Source organism: Anarhichas minor, unplaced genomic scaffold (assembly GCF_050575085.1).
Source record: "Anarhichas minor isolate MPS153535 unplaced genomic scaffold, ASM5057508v1 ptg000026l, whole genome shotgun sequence".
In the NCBI taxonomy this organism is placed as follows: domain Eukaryota; kingdom Metazoa; phylum Chordata; class Actinopteri; order Perciformes; family Anarhichadidae; genus Anarhichas; species Anarhichas minor.
In genome coordinates, this window is record NW_027466472.1 from 4,683,807 (window position 1) to 4,705,884 (window position 22,078).

Consider the following 22,078-nt stretch of genomic DNA (forward strand, 5'->3'; position numbering starts at 1 on the left):
TGGATTTCTTTGGCTCGTGTTCCACCCTTCAACCACCCTGGACTCAACAAGAGCTGTTGACGGATCCCCTATCAGACTGCTTACTTGTCCTTGTCGTATTTTCTCAATTCTTGAATGAATTCATAAAATCAAGCGATTCAGCGATGCACTTCCAGAGTTGAGGGATTCATGTAATACAGATTTAAACAATACGTTTCACAATTAACTCTATGGCTGATGTATCGTGACCTTTTTATCTGCAGTTTGGTTTAAGCTCCAAAAACACTGAATCTGTCCCGAACCCCAAACTGACATAATCCTGATGACATCATTGGAGTGTTTTTTCCTGGAAATTCAAAACACAAAGTGGTGCTCTTGAGGTCAGAGAGAGAGAAATTCACCAAACACTAATCCTCCTCTTCCTCCTCCTCCTCCTCAAAACTCCTGACAGACAAAACAGATGGAGCGTTGTTAATGTAAAGTCTAAACAATGACCGCATGACAGGAAGAACAGATTAAGCATTGCTCCTCACACTGATTTAATCAGGAACATATAATACTCTGCTGCTATGTGAGCTGAAAATGGCATTAAATAAATAAGTTAAAGGCAGATAAATAATAACCACAAAATTAGGGAACTTAGTGAAATTTATGGGGGTTTGTTACATTACAGAGCACATTTTGTCTGTTCATTTTTAACAACGCTCAGTGCTACTTAAAGGTGATAAAAGGTACAGTATGTACAAACTCAAGATCGTTTTATGATATTAACCAAATACATCAAAACAAGTCAATGTGACTATAAGGGAGACCAGCAATTTATAAAATGTTAATTAATTTACAGACAAAGTAAAGATGCTTCGTAAGAATGAGCGCGCAAGCTGCTGCCACATCTGTGTGCATCATTAGTGTATCACGTCTTTGTAAAGGTCCAAGTCCGCTTCCATGGCGCCAGAGGCATCGTTCAGCTTTCAGAGTCCATGATGAAGGTTTCAAAGTTCGGGTTAAGCTCAGACACCAACGCATCCACAAAGTCCTCCATGGTGGGCTGTCTCTGCAGCATCCCTGTCACACAAACACATAAAGCAGCAGGTTTTAAGGTGTGTGTGTGTGTGTGTGTTTAATGCACATCTGTCTCTGGGAAGGAAACAATACTGTTGGGGCTCTGGGATAAACCGGTTTTCTATTTCCAATCATCTCACCTCATTCTGACAGGAAAAGTGCAGCTTTCTGGAACATTTAAGCTGAATTTACTGCAGTGGTTTTACAAAAGAGAGCAAAAAAAAAAGAAAAAGGCTAATGGGAGCATTTTTAAGAAATCCTTTGAAGCAAGGACTATTTTTATCCCAAATTAAGCTTGAATCTAATTAAGTTCATGGATACCGGCTGCTGCTCCTGAGACTTCTGCTCTAATTCTGCAACATCATCCTCACAAGTATGATGTGTTTTAAAGGAAGGTTATATTCTTAACATGTGGATCTCGTTATTTGATGTGCAATCAGTGCAAAGTATAATATTAAATCTAATCCTTAAATACAGTATGTAGTACTTCATACGTTCTCTCTTTACTGAGAAGAAGTGTAAACAGACACTCAAAGGTATCTCTCCACAGCTTGTTTCTCTAACGGGCCTCAGATGTTGATATGATCCAACAGAGAGCATCTCGTAAAACACGGCGATGAAGTTCTCAACATCTTCAATTTCAGCCTTTACCAAAACCAAAACAGTATGCTGTACATGTCACAGGGGCGATACTGAGCTCACACACCAACACACACACACACACACTCTGGATACACCAGACTATGACTAGCGCTGCAGAGCAACTATGTGTGTGTGCAGCCCGTGAGCGAGCCCTGGGAATGTCTGTCTGTGTTTTGAGAACCTGTCTGCCAGCTCATGCGTGGAGGACTCCCTCGCTTGCTTTACAATTCAGCTGCACGCCCGCTTTGAAGTCAGTTCATTTCCCCTTGTGTAGCTGCCAATGTAAATACCCCCCCCCTCCCCTCTCCCTTCCTGCACGGGTCACCTCCAACGCACACTCACTCAAACACAAGCATGTCTGCACAGGCACGCATGAATGGACACGCGAAAGAGTTTTTACACAGCGATCCTTAACACATGGACACACACAGCAAGACATGGCCGGTCAATCCCACACACACACACACACACACACACTGGGGAGTCTACCTTGCTGCCATCCTGAGAGAATCGCCTTGTATAAGAGTACCAGAGAAGGGATTATCATCTCCTCTTACCCACCGGTCGCTCCCTACCCCTTGGCTGCAAGATGATACCAGCACACAGGGGTACCCAATGCACCACGACCGCAAAGGACCCTGGGTACCTGGAAACTAGGCAGCCACATGAAAGTGATGATTTCTAACCATAAATGACAGTCCTAATTAAAAAGGGCTGCAGGACGTTCTGTTGTATCCACTGCACCTCTTCATAGTACAGTATGCAACAAAACATGAGGAAAAGGGCAGAGCATATAGTATGTGAGACAAAAAGTCATAGTATAGCAAGTAATGATAAGAGTTACTACCTTGTGGTGCCTCCGACAACTAGTGGAATGTCTGCTCCAGTTTACTGTGTTTAACAAGCAACGTTTACATGACAGCAGTGATGAGAGAGGTGGAGGAGAGGATGAAGAGAGCGAGAGCGAGAGAGAGAGAGAAAGGGAGGCGTGATCATGAAAGAGGTAAGTCGGGTAAACAATAGCACCCTCGCCGGCTTCTCATCACCAACAGCTGCGGGTGTCAGCGCCAGGAGATGAAGAGAGGCGCAACAATGAGCCGTGAGGAGTGAGTCTGTTCTCAGCCCACATCCCTGGGAGAGGTTGAGAGGAATGCACCGATAACCTCAAAGTCATAACAACATCGTGGAGAAGTATCTGATGGGAGAAGCGGCTTTTATAGATACACACAAGGAGGTGGTGCTGAGTCGGACATAACACACCGACAGGGCACCATCAGCATGCTGTAAACAGGTGAGCACTGAAGTAAATGGAGGCACCACAGAGGTTAATGGTGGAGCTGTGCAGTCCACAGAGGGAACACCACCAGAGGGTTTATCACCCGTATGCAACTTAAGGCTTTTCCTAACCATCACTGCCTGCCATTATGAATCCATGTTTAATGTATTCTGGTTTACAGCAGCAGTACCTCTGAACAGATACTGTATGAGTTGACAGCATCACAGTGGGCAGACCTCTGAAACTCACTCTTGGCGACGCACCGAGGAAACGCAGAGCCAAACCAAACATAGGCTTTGCTTTGTGTCCTTTGTTAGGAGAGCCTTAGGACAGAGGCTTTGCCTTGTGAGTCATCTCGTATTTAAGAGTTTCCATTTCCATTCATAATGACGCTGACACGGCCATTGAGGACCCGGGCTTCTACCCATTACAGTCATCTCGGGGCCAACTTGGCCAGCAGAGTTTGGGCAGGTGTTAAAAGACACACAACAAAAAAAAAGTGTGAAACAAAAAAACAAACAGTGGATCTTTCTTAACAACTGTATCCCTGCTTTGCAGTTTGGCCGCTGAGCAGCCCCACTGGAGCTGTTGGCGGTTGAGCGCCTCGCTCAAGAGTACTTGTTGGGAAGCGAAGTGCAGCACTCGCTCTCTATTCCTGCCCGATCTTCCTGAGCTGGTGTGGGAACGTTGAAATCACACGTTCACGGCCTCTTCTAGTCTGAAATAGCTATTCTCTCAATACAGAGCAGAGCGATTCTTTCCACTGAGAAATGGAAACTCATTTTAGCCACCTGCTTTAATAACAAAATGACTCAACATGGACGTTTTAGTGAATATTTAAATCCGTTGCCGTTTACTCCCTCTGACCCTGAAGCTGCAACTTGCCCTAATATCTTTCTACAGTTACACTTACACTTGAAAGTTAAATATCTTGCCAGTAAACAGAGCTTCATCTCTCACAGGAGAACATACACAGAGTAATCTTAAAGGGTGGTGGGCGATGGCTATCAGTCAGATGAAGACCTCTGTGTGGCTCTGAGCCTCGGTAATGACGGCTCTGGGGACAAGAACTCAGTAGAAATGTTGCCCAGCCTGCAGCTACTGCTGGTTGAAATCATCAAACATCTGAGTTACCGCCCAGTTTTGGTGGTAAAGTGTCTGCTGAGATACATTCTTTTAAGAACAGATTCACTGAACAGTAAACCCATTTTTGGTGGGAAATCTTGAACATGGGGTTGAAGGCTCGTTAGTCAAAGTAAACAACAACCTCTGGAGTCGTGCATCTTTTCTACAAAAACACATATTGATTTATTGGCTCTCTTGAAGTATGTGTAGGAAGCTCTTTCACACTTTTAGTGCACCAATAGCAGAATACGGCTGTTCTGCTATTAGAGCACTAATCAGCGTGGTTGGAAAGTGTCTTTAACCAATCGGAGGGCTGAGCTGTTGTATAAGAGCCATTGATCCCGGTCTCTTGGGCTTGGCTGTGCTCACTTCTTTCATGATTTAATTGGTTGCTTTTATTGGCCAATTAAACCCACTCGCAGGGGGAGCAGCAGTACGCCACATTTGTGCATTTAAAAAAAAAAAAAAGGGAACAAACTGCAGAGTGCAGTAACTTGAGCCTCTGTAGCGTCACATTCCATGTATGCGTACGGAAAAAAAACACTCGTACAACGACTAGCGCGCGGAGCTTTAAGTCACTTTAAGAGTTGCCGATCACACATTTTCAAAACGTGTTCCTGGCTGCCTCAGAAGCCGTTCAGCTGCTGCTTGTAACCATTTGAAACATGTCGAGGTGTGAAAAGCAGTTACTTCTGTCAAACCTGGAGGCAAACTTTGGCTCACTGCCTCTGTAATTACTCCTTTGAAGTTCAGGAAGCTTTTTCTACAAACAGCACTTAAGACAGGCCCAGAAAGTAAAGCGAGACAAGGGTGATGACAAACGCTGCACAGGGAGGCTCTTTGTTGGCTAAGTGCCTTCACAAAAGAAAACCCTGCAATGGTATTGAGGATAAACCGTACAAAACTCAGTACACCAGCGCTTTAATGTGGGAAAATGTTCCACACTTAAACGTGCAGAAAATTAATCTGTGACAAAATGCTAAATCTGATTATTGCAACTGAGAAACGCATGTACCTTAGGTCTTTATGCTAATGTATAGCCATGCAAGAAGCGCAACTAGTGATGTTGGTCTGTCCAATACTTTACTGTCCAATACGTAGCGGTACTTTGTTTTTGCAAATGTTAGAATGCTAACATGCTAAACTAAGTCAACATGGTGAAATTATTTTAAAAATCATCCTTTTGGTGAGATTTCCATCACACAAAAGCTTCAACAACTTTCTGTCTGAATGAACCTGAACCCGCTCTCTGTCTGAAAAGCTCAGTTTTAGCGCTCGCCTCTTTACGCCTCCCTCATTAAAAAGCCACGTTTGCTCTGATTGGCTAAATATGATGAATCACTGCAAAGGTAGTTCTCAAGCCGTGGGCTGTATATTCTAATGAGCCTGCATGTGACAGATACAGGAAGCCAACAAAGAAACCTGACTAGGTTGTCTTATTTCACGGTTTGTGGGTTGGAAGACACAAGCACTGAAAAAGCGAGTCTTTCATGATACGTCGCCTTTAAAACTTGTATTACTATTGTCTTCACAGCGCTGGAGTCATCAAAAGGCTAAATCACGGAGGAGACACTTCCCTCTAGACCTGGAGGATCATTTTCATCACAAATCATGTCTGCTTTTATGTAAGGGCTATAAATTATGAATTCTGCAGCTTCACATCTTCGCTGTGAAGTTTCTCTCCTCTGGTTCAGGCCGAACTAAACATCATTGTCACAACAGTGCTGTGGGACCGTGCGGACCACCGTGCTCTTGGGGGTTTTATTAGCGACTGTGCAAGCGGTCGTATGAACTATTCAGCCACGCTGCCCTCAGACAAAGAGCTCAGCTACTGAGCCGGAGTAGATCCATTTTCTGAGCTCGGCGGTCGGGGCTCTGGGAACAGTCTGGGCCATGAAAGCCCTCTCTGTGGCAGGAGCCGAGGTTCAGTTCAGTCAGTCGATCACCTTTCCCTCTCTCGCCTTGTTCTTCCCTCTTACTCTCACTTTTTCCTCGGACTCATTTCACTCGGTACCTTGCGCTGCCGCTCTGGGTTTACGTTTCAACATTGGTCTTTCCTGGGAAACATCCAGCGGTGGGGAGGGAGCCAAGCAGATAAAGACTGGCCTCTAGACCAGCCTCGCCCGGGTCTGCTCCGGTTCCCCGGGTGCCCCCGTCCACCACCTCGCCGAAGGGGATCGCAGCGAAATGTTACACACCACCATGTGTACAGGGCTCTTTGTTTGAAAGAATTATGCGTAGTGGGTCGGATCTGGAGTCTGCGTCCTTCTTCTAGTCTCGTGCTCTCTTCTGGCCTAAATACTGCGTTTGACGTAAAAAGGGCTGTTCTTATTCAAACCCGTTTTCCGTTCCCGAATAGGAATTCAAGATGGTTGCTATGAACCTCTCAACCCCGCAGTGAAGAGTAGTAAAGAGCTAAATGTTTCAGCACATGCACCGATGTCCTTTTATAACTCTGACTGTGGTTTTCATGATCTCAATGTAAATCACGAGGACATATGTAGCCAGCTGAGGCGGCTGAATGAGTCTCTTTAAATACGTTTGAGCGTTTCTCCAGACATGGAATAGATATTATGATTTAAAAAAAAGAAAGAAATGGGTTTCAGATGATTATCATAAACGCAGGTGCACAGAGTGGACAAAACAATATGTATTATGGAAATTTGCCAAACATGCGAGACTAGAAATGGCATCTAACCACTTCAAGGCTCTGAATCTATTTTTTGTTGCAAAATGAAATCATTTTGTGTTGGTGTTATTCCCCCAAGCAGACATTTTTGCAGAAGGCTTGTACGATGACTTATGGCTGGGAATGACAGCCGGAGGGATCAATATGACCCGGATAACTATTCCGCACACATGGGCCTTGGCCTATAATTAGAGTAGCGCTCACTTCAAAAGGGAGCCATAAACGCAAATATTGACAGTTCAACAACAGTTAATTGGACAGTAGATCTAATAACAAGGACTTGATCGGTTGGTGGCGGTAATTTCAGAAGCTGGGCGCAGCCCTTAGTCGGAGCTGTCAAAGGGACAATCTGGAGGAGGAGCGAGGAGGTGACCCTGAGGGAGAAATTTACAGTCCACTCCCAAATGTCACCTGATCTTACTAATCCCTCTCCTCTGTTGTCCTGTCCAGACATGCCACAGTGACTGCTGAAGTAGGGGAGGAGGAAGTGGTGGGAGGAGGAAGGGAAGAGAAACAGGAGGAAGTCGTTTGTTTTGCCCCGTCATGTCTATTGGAAGATACTACTTCTTCTGCTGAAAATGACATAACCTGATTAACAGTCAGTTTGACGGTTACAAACAGACGCACCGGAAGATATCCAAACACAAGTCTACAGCCATGCTCGCGGCTCTGTGAGGATGTACACGCTCGCTCACATGTTTGGCTACACACAACGTCACAATGATAACATGCCGATGTGTAGCAGGTATATAGTTCATGATCACTATCGTAGTTTAGCGTGTTAGCATGCTAACATTTGCTACTTAGCGCTAAAACACAACGTACAGCTGAGACCGATGGGAATGCCTTTAGCTTTGCAGGTATTTGATCGCAATACAAATTATTTGACAAACTGAGATTTTGACTTGATGATGGAGCTAGTTCAGTGATGAAAATAGATTAATTAAAAATAAAACAAAGAATGTGTGGCAGGGGAGGATACCCCTGACAGAGGACCAGCCCTGAATGTCTGTTATGTGTTTATTAACTGATTTATTGGTTGAAAAGTTCCCACCAAAGTTACTAAAGTTCAGGGAGGAACAAAAGAATTCACGGCAATCCGTCCAACAGTTGAGAAGTTTCAGTCGTCACCGACGTGGTAGACCAACTGACTGACAATGCCGTCTCTAGAGCCGCACTGCTGGCATGGCTGAAAAATGTTGGTTAAACGCAAAGTTGAATGTACCGGTCTGTGTTTTAACCCTGCAGAGTCAGCGTTTTTTTTATGGTTCAAACCCATAATCATCCATGTCTGTATTTCCTGCCTTCTGGATTTTGTCTGTTTAAAAAAAGAAAAGCAGCATAATGTCTTTGAGCTATGATTTCTTTTGGACTAGCATGAATAGCGTATGGTTGCCAGAGGGAGCTGACTCGACAATTTATACCGCAGCAGGACTGGCTGCGTCTCTGGGTTGATGTTGTAAACAAAGATGAGAAACATTGGGAGGTGTGTCAGATCGGTAAATATGTGCCATTGTGGGAGCTCAAGCACAGAGCGAGCCAAACCACAACAGCATCAACACCCGACCCGACTAATGAACTCAAGCTACGATTCCCCTCAGGTGATGTTCAATACCATCGTTACTGGTGAGGCTTACGGACTGTAATGGACACCAAGTACTCTGGTCAATCTTACTTAATATATAAATACATATTTTCATGTTTATGCTGTAGATTGATAATTCTTCGTGGGTTCACAGTTGTCTCATGGTACTCGAATATATAACAATCTTTACTGTTTTCATGTATCGTTTTTTATTCATCTATTTATCATGTAATTTATTTATTTCTTCTTCCTCTATAATATTTTATAACCCTTTTACACATTTGAAAAATAACTGGTAAATAAAAGAAGGTTACTTTTATACGTGTTTCCCACTGACGCACATTCTAACTCGTAATCAGTATGTCGTCTTTCAAGGATGACTTTCTGCCTCACAGACTGCTGGAAAAAAACACATTTTAGAGCAGTTGACCCTCCAGGCTGTCGAAACAAATCCAACAGCATAATGTTACAGTCATTTTAGCCAATGGATTGACACTTTAATTCCTAAACCGAAGGAAACCTGGAGATGAACTCTGGGGAATCTTAAAACATTTTTTAAGATGGTACAAATGAGCTAAATCTGCCTGGAGAAGAGAAGGTGTCTTGCACGAGGTGGGGCGACTGTTATCTTAAGGCGATGGGGTCAAAAGGTGAGCCGGGAGCCCAAAAATATTAGCAGAACTGAGGCTTAGAAGTCTGATGTAACCCAAACATGTTCAGATAAACTGGTCCTAAAATAATGAGCTTTGTTGAATTTTATGGGTAAATCTAAAAAGATTCTTTAAACATCTTGGGGAAAAAAAAGTGTTGGACATGGTAAAGTTACCTTCCACCATCAGCATGGGCTCCTTGGCTCCTCCATGGGCCAGCATCTGCCGACGGTAACGCTCACCCATGTCCCTGACAAAGAGAAAGACAAACACAGAAGAGAGAAAGAGATGAGGTTACAGACACCTGAATTCTGCCGCCAACAAGCTCCACCACTGCCACTCGGAGCCCAGGGGCCGAGTCTCCTAAGCTGCCTGTTCACAACACACCGGTGACAGGAAACAAGAGATCTGACAACTACAGGTGGAACTAAAGCAATCTCAGAGGGAAAGGGAAGACAGCAAAGGAAAACAAACGAGAGGCAGGGGGGGGGGGAACGCTGCGGGGCTCCACGGCAGATGGTTCGTTTTTCAAACAAAGCGTTTGTGCTTTGTCCAAAGGCAAACACTTCTGTGAATTATATCACAAACCTGCCAAGTCGGCGTGAGTTTCATATTAACGTCATGTTCAATGTCAGACGACGGAGACTTTAACGGTAAACAGGGGAAGACGGCCTGTCGGAAGGCATTCGTCTCAGCGCTACGAATGCTTTTACATCATCCGTGTGCCTCTCCCACCAGGAGCACAAGGTAACGAGTGACTCAAAAGAGTAAAACAGTGTTTGGATAAGAAGTCGAGGATATTCACATTCTTGTTCGAGGGAAGTTGAACATTTTCCCTCCCATTTCTGCATGCTTAATTTGATATTTTGTTATTGAATGTTTTAACCATGAGCAGCTGTCTCACCTGTTTAAAGGGTCCTGAACGAAGCACTGTTTCCACACCATTGAGGCCACGGCGCGGGACATGAGGTAGGAGTAGTACTTGGCCCCGTAGCCAATCAGGTGGCTGAATCTCAGCTGCCACGCCTGTGGAGGAAATAAAAAAATTAAAAAAATTAAAAAAATGTAGCCACAACATTATCACCTTCAGACAGGGCATCTTAAAAAGAATCTGCACGTCAGCAGGTTCTACTTCTACCAGAGTGGATGTGACAGCAGACCTCTGGCAGTAAAGTATGATCGGTGTGTGCGGTGAGGGAGCAGCGTGGAAGAGGACGACATCACAGCCGTAAAAGGCTTAAAATGTTTCTGCTCGTAAAAAACAACGGTTGAAGCTGTTCCATGACCGCAGCGAACTATCCCAGTAAAACTAAATATTAACTACAGATGAGACTTCAACTGGGGAGAGAAACATCTCCGTACAGTGAAATTGAAAAACGAAACAAAAAAACCGTACTTAGTTTTGGCACTACAACTAAATTGAATCATACAACTATTCAAACGCTTGTTTCATCTTTTAAGCCACCTCCATCGTCTTTATTGATGCCATTATGCTGTTGGCATAAATACACCTTTTCCTCCAATAAACCTCGGTAACAAAACATTAAATCACAACCTGACAGCTCCTTCTTTAAAAAGGCCAAATCATGGAAATTCCTAAATGGTAGAAAGCCCCCTTCTCCTCTCTTCTGCGGGGGGGGGGGGGTTTGGGAGCGGCCCTCCGCACATCTATAAAGACGAGCCTTTTTTATGATCTCTGCAAACGGGGACTCTGGGGGAATTCGGCTGGCAAACACTCAAACATTCAGCCATTTAGAGAAGACACAGTTAACAGAATCATAACAGACTGCAGACGCCTCCCGCCACTTTAAACAGCTTTATGATTTATACTCAAGGGAAATAATTGTCTAATGCAAAGGATGTTTAATGAGAATGCCTTGAGTTGAGATTCATAATTTCTGCAACGGCAATGTGCAGCACGACGTATGTGACCGTGCCGACTGCGCATGCTCCAGTTTGGGCCCACACTCTGGTCCAGTTGGTTTGGAAGAGAGGTCGTGTGAGGAGAGACACGTTTATTGAATTTGTCTTTAAAGGAATGCAAAGAGAACCAAACGGCGTTGAGCTCCTGGCACAAAAACGTTGTGGTGCAATACCAAAACACTGAGCTGAAAGAAGCTAAATATCTGAGGGGACCAGCAGTCCGGTTCTCTGTGGGCTCATCAGTACCAGCTAATCTTTTCAACTTACACGCGATCCTTTGTTAATATAAACATAATAACTAGAGCGGTCTCATTGAGATCTAATTTCCAAGGGAGACCTGAGTTCATACTTTATATAAAGGCATTGTGTATTTATAATATTAACACATTATAAAGAATTAATTAAAAAGTCTGTTTCATCAGTTTTGAATTATACCGACTTTATTATTCTGATAAAAAATGTATTAACCTTGTGTTTATAAAGCAGTTTAAAGTCATTGGAGTGAAACAAGGACTGAATTAAAATAATATCACGAAAAAGCCAAAAAACAACAAACTTAAAATCCTGTATTTAACGTTCATGCTACAAAAATACCTTCAAACTGATGTTACTGGATCTCAAAGTGTAATAAACGTTAAAAACAGCTGGGCGATCCAGCAGCGTTAGAAACGATTAAGCTTGAAAGTGTTGACTGGACGAGCTGCTCTGGGCTGCGGTGGCTTCTAATAAGAGGGGAACGCTCTCCTGAGGGGCCGCTCTGGCTCAGAGAGGCCGCGGGCAAGCTAACGCTAAAGTTTGCTGTGTCAGCTGAACGCAGCGGCGCCTTCAGTCATGTAGATGAGAAGTCTGTTATAGCGGCTTGAAGCTAATTCACACAACTGACAAAACAAAATTGTGCATCAATTATTCTGATTCATGAAAGCAACATTAATAAATATTCATATTTGGACTTTTTGTTGCTCAAGTCTTAAATCCAGCCTTTCATTTGGAGACTCTTTGGCTTCCCTGTATGTCCTCATATACTGGAAACAAATACAAATCTATTGAAGAGCTGTTTGGTTTTACGCTGTAAACACTTCAAACGTGCCACATAAATGATCTTCAGACTTCCTCTCTGTTTCCAAACCGCCCCATTGCCTCACATCAAATGATTAATGTCAACGTTAGTGTGCGAGTGCAAGTGGACGACATGTCAGCGAGATGTCCTTTTGATCCCGACGTTCAAGAAGGAGACAAAGTCAGCGCAGGCTTTTAACTCCGTTCCTCTTGTAAGTGAGATAAAAGACACGTTTTGTTCCGTCTAAACTCAACTCGTGGTGCGTTCACATTTCCACAGGAAAGTGTGGATTAAATGTGCTTGAGTGTGCATTAAAAACACTGCTCATTAAAAAACAAAAAAGGGGGGGGGGGAGATCATGAAGCATTCAAGCCAAGAATAGCAGATTAAAGAAATGTCAACACAGCGAGCAGAACATCTTGCTTTCTGCCATTTATTTCCAAATATTATCTTCGGCTCAAGGGTGAGCATGTGGTGTGTGTTACTTACAGCTGATCCTCTTTCTCTCTCTGCACACAGTGGGAAATGATAGCCCTGCTCTATAAACTATACACATGTCAGCATCATCCTAATGTTTACAATCCGCGCTCTTCCGTAACCTATTAGCCACTCAAAAGTTCACGTTGCTGTGGAAACTTTGCCTTTCCACGAGGAGAGAGAGAGAGAAAGAAACAGAGGGCACATTTTTTAAAAGAAACAAGCTTAAGTAGAGTCTGTCATTGAAGGGTCTAAACAAATCTGTTTTCACTCGCTCTGATCCAACGATGATCCAATACATGAAACTTAAAGCGCCGCAATCATCCTTCAGTTTCTGCCGAGTTCAAATGAGGAAAAAGGATCCTGCTGTGGTTGGCTGTGCACACGGGGGCGAGGTGTCTGTTAGATCTTTCAGTGTGGGGTTTGAAACGTTGAAGAGACTATATGACATCAAGCACAACCTCTGGGGAGAGGGAGCTACAAAGCAGGACACGAGCAGAAGAGTGGGAGGACGCTGCCCTGGACTCTGAAGTTTTGGGAGAATATACAGAAGTTCTGTAATCTCTATTCCTGATGGCACCCCACATAATTACAGCCCGGAGTAAATGCTTTATGACTTCTCCCTCCTTTGCCTCACCCACTCGCCCACAGCTGCAAAAGTGGGGGAAATAGAGAGCTTTTTTCATTAAAGGACTGGGAGGAAGAGTTTCAAATATTTCCCCCAGGGAGAGCTCATTCAGAGTTTACCTCCGCTTTGTGATTTTAGCAGGGCTTCAAAAAAAAAAAAAAAGGCTTTAATCCGTTAAACGCTGCTGTGCCTTGGTAAGAGATATGAAACCAGGGAGAAAGGAAAGAGAAGGAGAAAGAGTAGAAAGCTGAAAGGAGTCCTCGTCCAAGTTTGTCTTTAGGGAACCAAAGCACAGAACTTTCCCCAAATTATCAAACCCCAAAGACTGTAATCGATCTAAAGACACGGTATTAGAGACGAGCCACTCAGCTGGAGATGTACCGTATTGGGCGCGTAAGGCAAGCCGTAGAATTTCTGCTGCATCTCCTCCAGGATCTCTGTGGTGGTCTGGTTCTGAGGCTGGCCGTGGTAGATCTGGTCCAACACCGCATAGAAAATCTGCACAAGAAAAAAAAACAGAAAGAACTGTATTTATTTTCTGCTAAGAAAATGAATACAGTTTTCATCAACCATTAATAACAATATTAAAGTAGTTTAAGTGGAATCCCTGTTCGTTAAAACAGCTAAAAGACAAACCAGCAGCCTTCAACAAGGAAAACTAAGGTAATATGGTTTAATAATTAAACTCTGTGTCGGTTTAATGATACAAAGCCTGTGCAGGCCTTTCAACCACAAGATGCTGTTAAATGTTTATGACGAGACACATTAAAAAACGGACCGGAGGCTTTTGTACTTGATGGATTGTTGATCACACAGCGAGCAGTCTTTCTGCAGTTGTGTGTTCTTGTGAAAGTGAAACATACTTTTAGATATAATCGGAAGTGATGCGTGTGTGTGTGTGTGTGTGTGTGTGTGTGGTTGGTCATCATACCTGCAGCTGGGTGTCAGCGGCTCCGCACACCTTCTTTGACTCACACAGGCGAGCCACCAAACTCTGAGGGAGACGCTGAGTAGACAATGACACAGACAGAAGAAACCAGACAGAAAGACATCATTTCATCTCATCCTAGTGCATCCTTTTAGTCACGATAACTGCAGATGTCACTCAATCTTTATAAATAATGTCACAGCTAAAATGAAGGTGTTAATGTTAGTATAATCCTGATGTATTGAATATCTCTCTACAACTATTGAGTAATATTTCAGTGGTTCGAGGTGATGGTGAATCTGAGGGTTTCGTTGTACCTGTCCAGTTTCATAATGGCGCGCAAACTGGCTGATGACTCTGTAGTCGGTGGCAAAGTACTCCATGAGGATGGACGGGACTTCAGCGAAGTCAGTCGCACATCTGGTTCCTGGAGGAGAGGACGTCAGAGCTCAGAGACAAGAACACAAAAACTAAAACACAAGGAGGTCTGACCAAATCACTCCAGAATCGACCCGACTGTGCTCGGTACTGTGCGTCGTTTTAACAGAATGTCAAGAACAACATCTGATAGAAAGAGAGATTTAGAGGGAAAAAAAAGATATGATTAAAGTTACAGGTGATGTGACTGCCGTGAGCTTTCAGACACAATAGTAATTAAAGTAGCATGTCTAAACAGCTGTAAACATGGTGTCCATCAAGAAAACAGCCTGAAGTTGAGTTCATGGATACTGTTATTAGTGTAAAATAAATAGTTTTGGGATCTTCTATTACCGAAGAAGACATCCATCAGCTTTAACTGACAGGAGAAACTGTATTGAATGACAGCTTTACCTGCCAAGCATGATCTAAAGCTCTGGGCTCGTCTATCACATTTACCCTCCATTTTTAATTCGCCACTCTGTTATGAATAACTTAGACTTCATAACTTAACACAATTCCTGCTTTTGACATAATTTTCAGATACCCAGCTCATAAAATGTCAAATCTTCTGCCAGGTAAACAGTTTGAATGACACACGTGTACAATGCTCATATATCCTTGTCTTACTTGGTCATTTATCATTTCTACAGAGATGTAATATTTCAAAAATAAGTTTTGTAAGTTGCACATGGTTTCAGTCTCCGATCTGTGCTCGCAGCTCACCCGTCACATGCTGGTAGCGGGTGCGTCCCAGCATGGAGTGCATGGCGTGTCCCATCTCATGGAAGAGGTTCTCCATCATGCCGGGGGTGAGCAGGGTGGGGGCTCTCTTGGTCGGGTGGGGCAGACTCAACATCAGCACCACGACTGGGAGCTGGTACTGACCCGTTTCCGGGCACCGGCGGCCGCCGCGGATGGTGAAGTGACAGTCCTGAGAGGAGGAGGAGGAGGAGGAGGAAAGAAAAATCACGTAGTTGCATATTTTATCACTGATTAAATTAAGAAAATAACACAAGAGCATGTCACAGATTACAACAATGTCTTCATTGTTCATTTTGTCAGTTCCAAGGTTCCACGTTGCCTTACGTCAGTGAAAGGGGCTTTTATTCTGTTATGCAGATAAAGAATATTTGATCTGAAAGCTGAATTAAAAACTATGGAGAGGCCTATCTCCTGAGGAGAAACCATCAACAACCTGTGAAGACATTGTAGATGTGTGTATGCACACCTGATGAGGTTTATCCTGCCGGTGGAAAAAGTCACAGTAGATATATCCCATTAATCCCTCTGTCTCATGTACCACAGCCTGGGAACACACACACATAAAGACATATTAAAACACATAGTATTGAAAAACTTTGATCTTTGAAATATACACCTTTGCTACCACATGGTAGAAAGCCGTCTTTGTTTTAACACGAGACATAGAACAGACTTCAAACACCAACATTTTAGAAAGAGGCATTGATCCAACACAATCCCAGACATGTGGCTGCATTAGTCAGATTTACCAGTTTGCGGACGTCCTCGCTCCAGACCTCTCCAGCACTGGCGTGTTCGGACATCAGGGACACGCCGTACAGCTGGGAGAAGAGGTTGTTCAAACCCTCCATGCAGGCGCCCAGAGACAAATATGGAGTGTACAGACTGGGCTCTATGTTGTACCTGCCACGAGCAAAACAAACCACAACAAAATGCATTTGAAAATAAAAAGACTTGGCTCAAGTTTACTCCGTGTATGAAAGTGTCGGACTATTTAAACAGATAAAAGAATGACAATGAGCATCATTTCTGCAGAGGTCTCCTTGCAGGCTGAGCAAGTCTGGCTAAAACTCGCCCGAGCATTCCTCACTTGTGATAACTGGTAGGACAAAGAGACCATCGTGAGGAGAGGGTACCCCCATGTTTAAAACGGATGTGTTCATGCTGCTGTAAACGCTCGTTTAGCTTCAACACCACATGTAGTGTGTTATCAGTGACGACTGACAGACTGCGGCTGCCGAGCGCGGCTCTGTTTACCGCACAAACACAATCTGGACCTCCTTTCAATGCGGTCTGAACACTGATGGACAAGCAGAGATAAAGAGAAAATGATTGAGTGAGCGATTGGGAGAAAAAGTCATGAGAGAGAGAGACTGACGAGTGTTTTTTTGTGGGAGAGATCAACAGCTTTTGGATCAACGCGTGTTAAAAATGTGCGAGGCAGAAAACAGAAGCAGCTCAGAGGGGGAACGGCTCTTTGATGCAATCCTTTCTTTAGGAATGTTCTGCTAACTAGCGGAGCCCAAAAACCACCAAACAGGAGAAGATTAGAAATGAAGGGGCGGCACGACGGAGAGGAGGACCAGTGAGCAGATCCACTCCTCCTCAGAAGCCCCGGGAACAGTCACCAGCACACAGATACGCAGGCGATTTGTTGGCAGCTTAAATCCAGAAGGACACACGAGGGATCCATAACGTCTGCAATAAAGATTTATCTAAAACTTCTCCGGAACGTTTGGCCTGTCGTGTTATTGGTCTCTGGAGACTGCTGGGAGGGAAATGTGCAGTTCATTAAGGACAGAGATATCTGCTCAAGTTGGAGACACTCAATGGCAGATGATCGCTGTTCAAATGAGTTTGAAATGAGAAAGGAGTTTGAGTAACAGGGCGCTAAGACCATGAACGTCCCCGGGACCTCTGTTGACTTCTGTTCCCCCATCTCTCTTCCTCATATCTCTGTACTGGATCAAATCAAGTGTTTCAGTAACAAGATCAAAACTATTACAACATAAAAGCAGCTGTTGGTAACGGCTGCAACTAACACTTTTGTATTCTACTGATCCAGATGTGTTCCATTGTTTCCTCGTGTCCAGAGAACAGTCCAACACCAAAACACTTTCTTCCATTTACACAGTTATGGAGCGGCAAACCGTGAATGTTTGGCTTTAATAAATAACTAAACGATTAATTGTACCGTTTCAGAACCATCGTCGGTCACAGGAGACGTTCAACATTATAAACTCCCTCAAATCAACGAGTACATCAAACATGTTTTAAGGCCACATAAATACATGCTATTTCTATTTGCTAATTACTCGCAATAATCATATTTGGTGCATTGGTCATCAAATAAAAAAAATCAGAATAACATCATAACAACACATGACAGCCAGAGAAATAGAAGAGACAAAATGTGTAGGAGCAACAGTTTGACCACCATGATGTAGCCGTGTGTCTCATGTAAACAAACACTGGGGTTCAGGGCCTAAACATGAATTCCCCAAAATGCCACAGCTACAAACACTGAAAAGTGACAACAGGCTGAAGAGGGAGATTATACCAGATATTATTGTCCTGGATTAGAAAGGAGTCTGAGAGAACACTTGGACAACTGCCATACTTCTCTCCTAACACCTTTTATAACGCCCGACACCCGAGGATGAGCCAACAACAGCTCACACCTCGGAGCAATATGGAATTACAAACATCTCAAAGATACTGATCAAGACGACTTTATCAAATGACAGCAGGCGTCAGATACTACTCACCTTTCAGCACGCAACACACCACTGAGGTACGGATGGTCCCAAGGCATGAGCTCCTATGAGACAACACCAGCAGTATTTTATTGACATGCGATAGACTACACTGAATTATAGTGAATCTAATATAGAAACAAAATGCTTTAAACCATTGGGCAAATAATACTGATTAAGCTAAATGTGTAGGAATATGTTGCGAAACAAAAGAAAAAGAAAAATCACTCACAGAATTTCGAGGGTTGAGTTTTTTCTTCATGTTCCTCATCATCGTAAAGTCTGTGGCTGTTCTGTGAGATGAAAAAGAGAAACGGTTATGAGCTCATTGCCTTGAGGCAGTCATTCCAGTCTGTACCTATGTATCTCTCCAGGGTCAAAGGGTGGGGGGGGGGGGGGGAATAGAAGCCTATCCCAGCATGCATTTGGCTGAAGGCAGGGGAACACCCTGGACCGGCTGCCGGGTCAACGTGCTCACATTCGAACCTGTGGGTAATTTACAGTCTCAGGTGCACCTGACTTGCATATTTTTGGGCTGTTGAAGATTACGGATGCCGGCTCAGGGAATGTGACACAGAGGGAAGACAAGAGACCAAGAGACTTTCTTAAAAACAAACTATTAAACAGAGGGCGTGAGCGGCAATGAAAGGAGGTACTAAAACTGGCTCACGGGAACAAAACAAAGCGTGAGCTGTAGCACTTAGTACCAAAGCTGCAAATACAACATTAACTGTAACAACTTCCACACCAAACATTCTGGTTCCTCGCCCGTCAAACCAAATTCCACCACAAACTCAGCATCGTCAGACACTCCAGGCTCAAAGCAAGTCAACGTACAAGACCTGGCTGATGTATTTTACGGTCCTTAACTAATGTTTTTAAAAGGTTACAAACCCACAAAAGACACAAACACATGTACTACTGGAACATGTGCAGTGCAGATGCAGACAGCCACAACAGAGCCCAACTCCAACCAAGCAGAGTGAGCAGACCAGCAATGAAAGAAGCAGTGCACGGATGTGTGGAGATTAGTCATCCTATCGGTCATATTTGGTCGAAGTCAACTAAGATTTCTTTAGTTGATTAGTCGTTTTATGGATGAGAGTTGTAAGAAAGACGAGAGACAGACGGAGCACACGGTACAGCTTTCACAGCCTGGAAGGCCCAGCTGTCAACCCTCACACATGTCTGATGAGGTTGGCCATAACAGCCTCCAAGACAGCGGGAGGGGCGTCACATCGTCTTACAAGACAATATATAAAATAAATATCCGGTCATCATAAAAACCATGTCACAGAATACTGAGCTTTACATCTTTGACAAACACTTTTAGGAGTGGACGGTACCTGTCTGACAGCTTCTCCGTTAACAAATGAAGAAAGCTCATCACCGCCTCTACAAACAGAGAGAAAGATGAAGTTGCAGCATGTTCAAATATCTAAAAAGTAGTTGCCTAACGCACTATAAGAGCAACTTAGAATCTATAATGATGCTGAAGCAACGCGACGTATATCCACCTGGTGTCTTGGCCATCGTTCCCTTCAGGGCTCTGTGTCCGTAGGACTCGTAGCCGACCAGTTTGGCCAGTTTGTATCTGCATTTCAGCAGCTCTTCCAGACACTCCATCAGATCTGCGTTTGGATGAAGGTAAATCATGTACGCTATTTCTCGCACCTGCAGGTGGAAGAGAGAATGAAGAGCAAAATTCATGACACAACATAATATTAAGCGAGATATCAACAAACGAATGCAATCTGCTAATCCAGAGTTACAGATGAGAGATCTTTGGATGGTCATGTGTAGACGATAATGTATCATATCTCTCTACTTTAATTTTTGTCTGGACGGAGCTTTTAACCTCCTTCATGAGAGACATCGGCACAACTATGATGACATTAAGATTAGAGAAAAACGGTTAATATAAATAAAGAGTTTTCTTGTAACTGTATAACGTAAATCTTTAAAATGAAAGTTCGTAACTGTAAGAGAGAGATTATTTGGACAATTTTATAGGCACCTCCAGGAGGGAGGAGCCAATATTTCATTAAAAAATGCTTTCAAACTTTCCTTTTTGTGTTTCGAAAGCTTTCATTTTATCATTAATCAGGAAAGTATTGACCACTATAATTTAAAAAAGTCCCTTAATCTAATATACGGCAACAGTGCCACCTGCTGAGCAGAAGCGAGAAAGGTTTTGTGGTGACCCGGAGCAAATAAAGCACACACCAAGTCATCGGGGGAGTCTGCGTGCAATCCCCCAATTTGGATGAAGCTTCCTTCGTCTGCAAAGTGCAGGTGTAGATGCTCGGGAATCGCAGACCTCGCAATTCTGTTCGGCAGGTGAGAGCCGACCAGAAACTCGTTGTTTAGATCCAACAGCTTCACGTGGAGAGCGACGGCCTCTTTCCTCTGCAGAGGAAAAAAAAAAAGCACCAAGTTCAGTAAAATCCCACTGCATAAAAGGAGAAACACGTTGTCTTTACACATTATTGATTACTTGTCTATATTATGACCACCTCACCAGTTTGTCATCCAGATGAATTCCACTGATTTCAAAGTCGAACAGGAACAGCTCTGCCACTCGTCTAGAAAAGGCAGAAATAAATCAATCACTTACCATCATACACTACTAGACATTGATGTATTTATGGGAAGAGATAAACAACAAATCATTTATCCAGATACTAAATAAGATGACGGTAAAAATGACCTCGTATCAGCGTCCAGTTTAGTCACAATATCCGGGCTGTCCAGCAATATTTTTAGGCTCTTGCAAAGCTCAACGTTGGTGTTCAGCCTGAAACACACAACCAGCGAACATGAACATCATCAAGTGAACATCTATCGAGTACTGAAGCTGTTTAATGTCTTTTAACGACCGGCGTTTTCTTACTGTTGTACAAGTTGATCATAGATCATAAGCTAGATGTGCTGGGGTGCGTATTTGTAGTGTGCAGATCTTTGTTAAGGTGCCACTTACTTCTCCACAACCGTGCCGATCTCTATGCAGGCCTTCTCTGCAGCCTCGCGAAACGCTGGATCTGGATGTGCCACTTTCACAAAGTCTGCCTGTAAAAGCAAGAACAATGACAGTTGGCTTTCAACTCTTCAGATAATACAATTAAGCAGATGATGCAGAATACATGAGTTGTAGGTAGCAGCAGCACAGTTTCAGAAGTGTGCTTTTTTTTTGGGGGGGGGGGGGGGGGTTTAAACTCACCAGATCAGCCACTTTACACAAACCATCAGAGAGTTGGTCAAAAGACTCAACCGTCTCAACGCCTGGAGAACAAGAACAGGCGTTCTCCACCAGACGCTCCGTGTTCTTCAGAGCTCGGTCTGTGACAGCCTGGAAGCCTGCAGGACAGCTCAGCTCTGGCACCCCAAACAAACCCTGCAACCAGGAGGTCACACACACACACACACACACACACACACACACACACACACACACACACACACTGGGAATGTCATGACTGATGCACTCTCTATTTACATTATTTCAGTAAAGCTGCACGCACTGATGTAAAGGTGTTGTAAACTTAGCAGACATATTTAAAGACAAATACAAACCACGTTTTTCTCGAACAAGTTCGGTCGTTTTTGATGTTTGGCGTTGAAAGCAGCTCCAACAGGAGACCACGTTGTGACATTTCTCCGAACATGCGTCCACAAGCTCCGGTGCTTCACAACGTAAAGTAACCTTTTACACGCAGACATGTTGTACTATATCTGCTCCTTCCTGGTGATGTCTACTGACAGTGGCTGACAGAGGACATGCTAAACTTTAGCGTCAATGTGAGCCTGTTTTCAAAAGCCGGAAATGTACAACAACTAATGTAAATAACGTTAATGTATTCAAACTTTATCTTTAATTTAAGCCTAACTGAACTGTTGTTATGTGTCAATAGTCGTACCTGTCAAGCCAACAGACACTCACATGTTAGCTCAATGACCATCTAAGCCAAGCTAAGCGACTGTAGCAGGTGGTACTTTCGTGAAAAAAAATAGAAATTGTAAAAATACATATTTAAAAAAAGTAATCTTCATAACAAATATAATATTGTAACACGCTGCATATTATTTTTGTTAAAGTATTGCATTTTCCTAATTTTTAAT

At 43.5% G+C, this 22,078-nt stretch overlaps 1 protein-coding gene across 1 annotated transcript; it reads right to left on the reverse strand.

The window, feature by feature from the left end:
• Window positions 1-609: 609 nt before the first annotated feature.
• LOC142959232 (mitochondrial intermediate peptidase-like) lies at window positions 610-21,978 on the reverse strand. The gene is made up of 19 exons (XM_076100462.1): window positions 21,533-21,978; window positions 21,180-21,353; window positions 20,940-21,028; window positions 20,670-20,756; window positions 20,481-20,544; window positions 20,186-20,368; window positions 19,477-19,633; window positions 19,306-19,354; window positions 18,192-18,252; window positions 17,972-18,024; window positions 15,953-16,106; window positions 15,670-15,747; window positions 15,165-15,372; window positions 14,339-14,448; window positions 14,025-14,099; window positions 13,475-13,591; window positions 9,913-10,034; window positions 9,185-9,258; window positions 610-1,044 (listed from the first exon to the last, which is right to left on the reverse strand). The coding sequence occupies exons 1-19, from the start codon at window positions 21,677-21,679 to the stop codon at window positions 944-946; spliced, it is 2,103 nt and encodes a 700-aa protein (XP_075956577.1). The 5' UTR covers window positions 21,680-21,978; the 3' UTR covers window positions 610-943.
• Window positions 21,979-22,078: the final 100 nt, after the last annotated feature.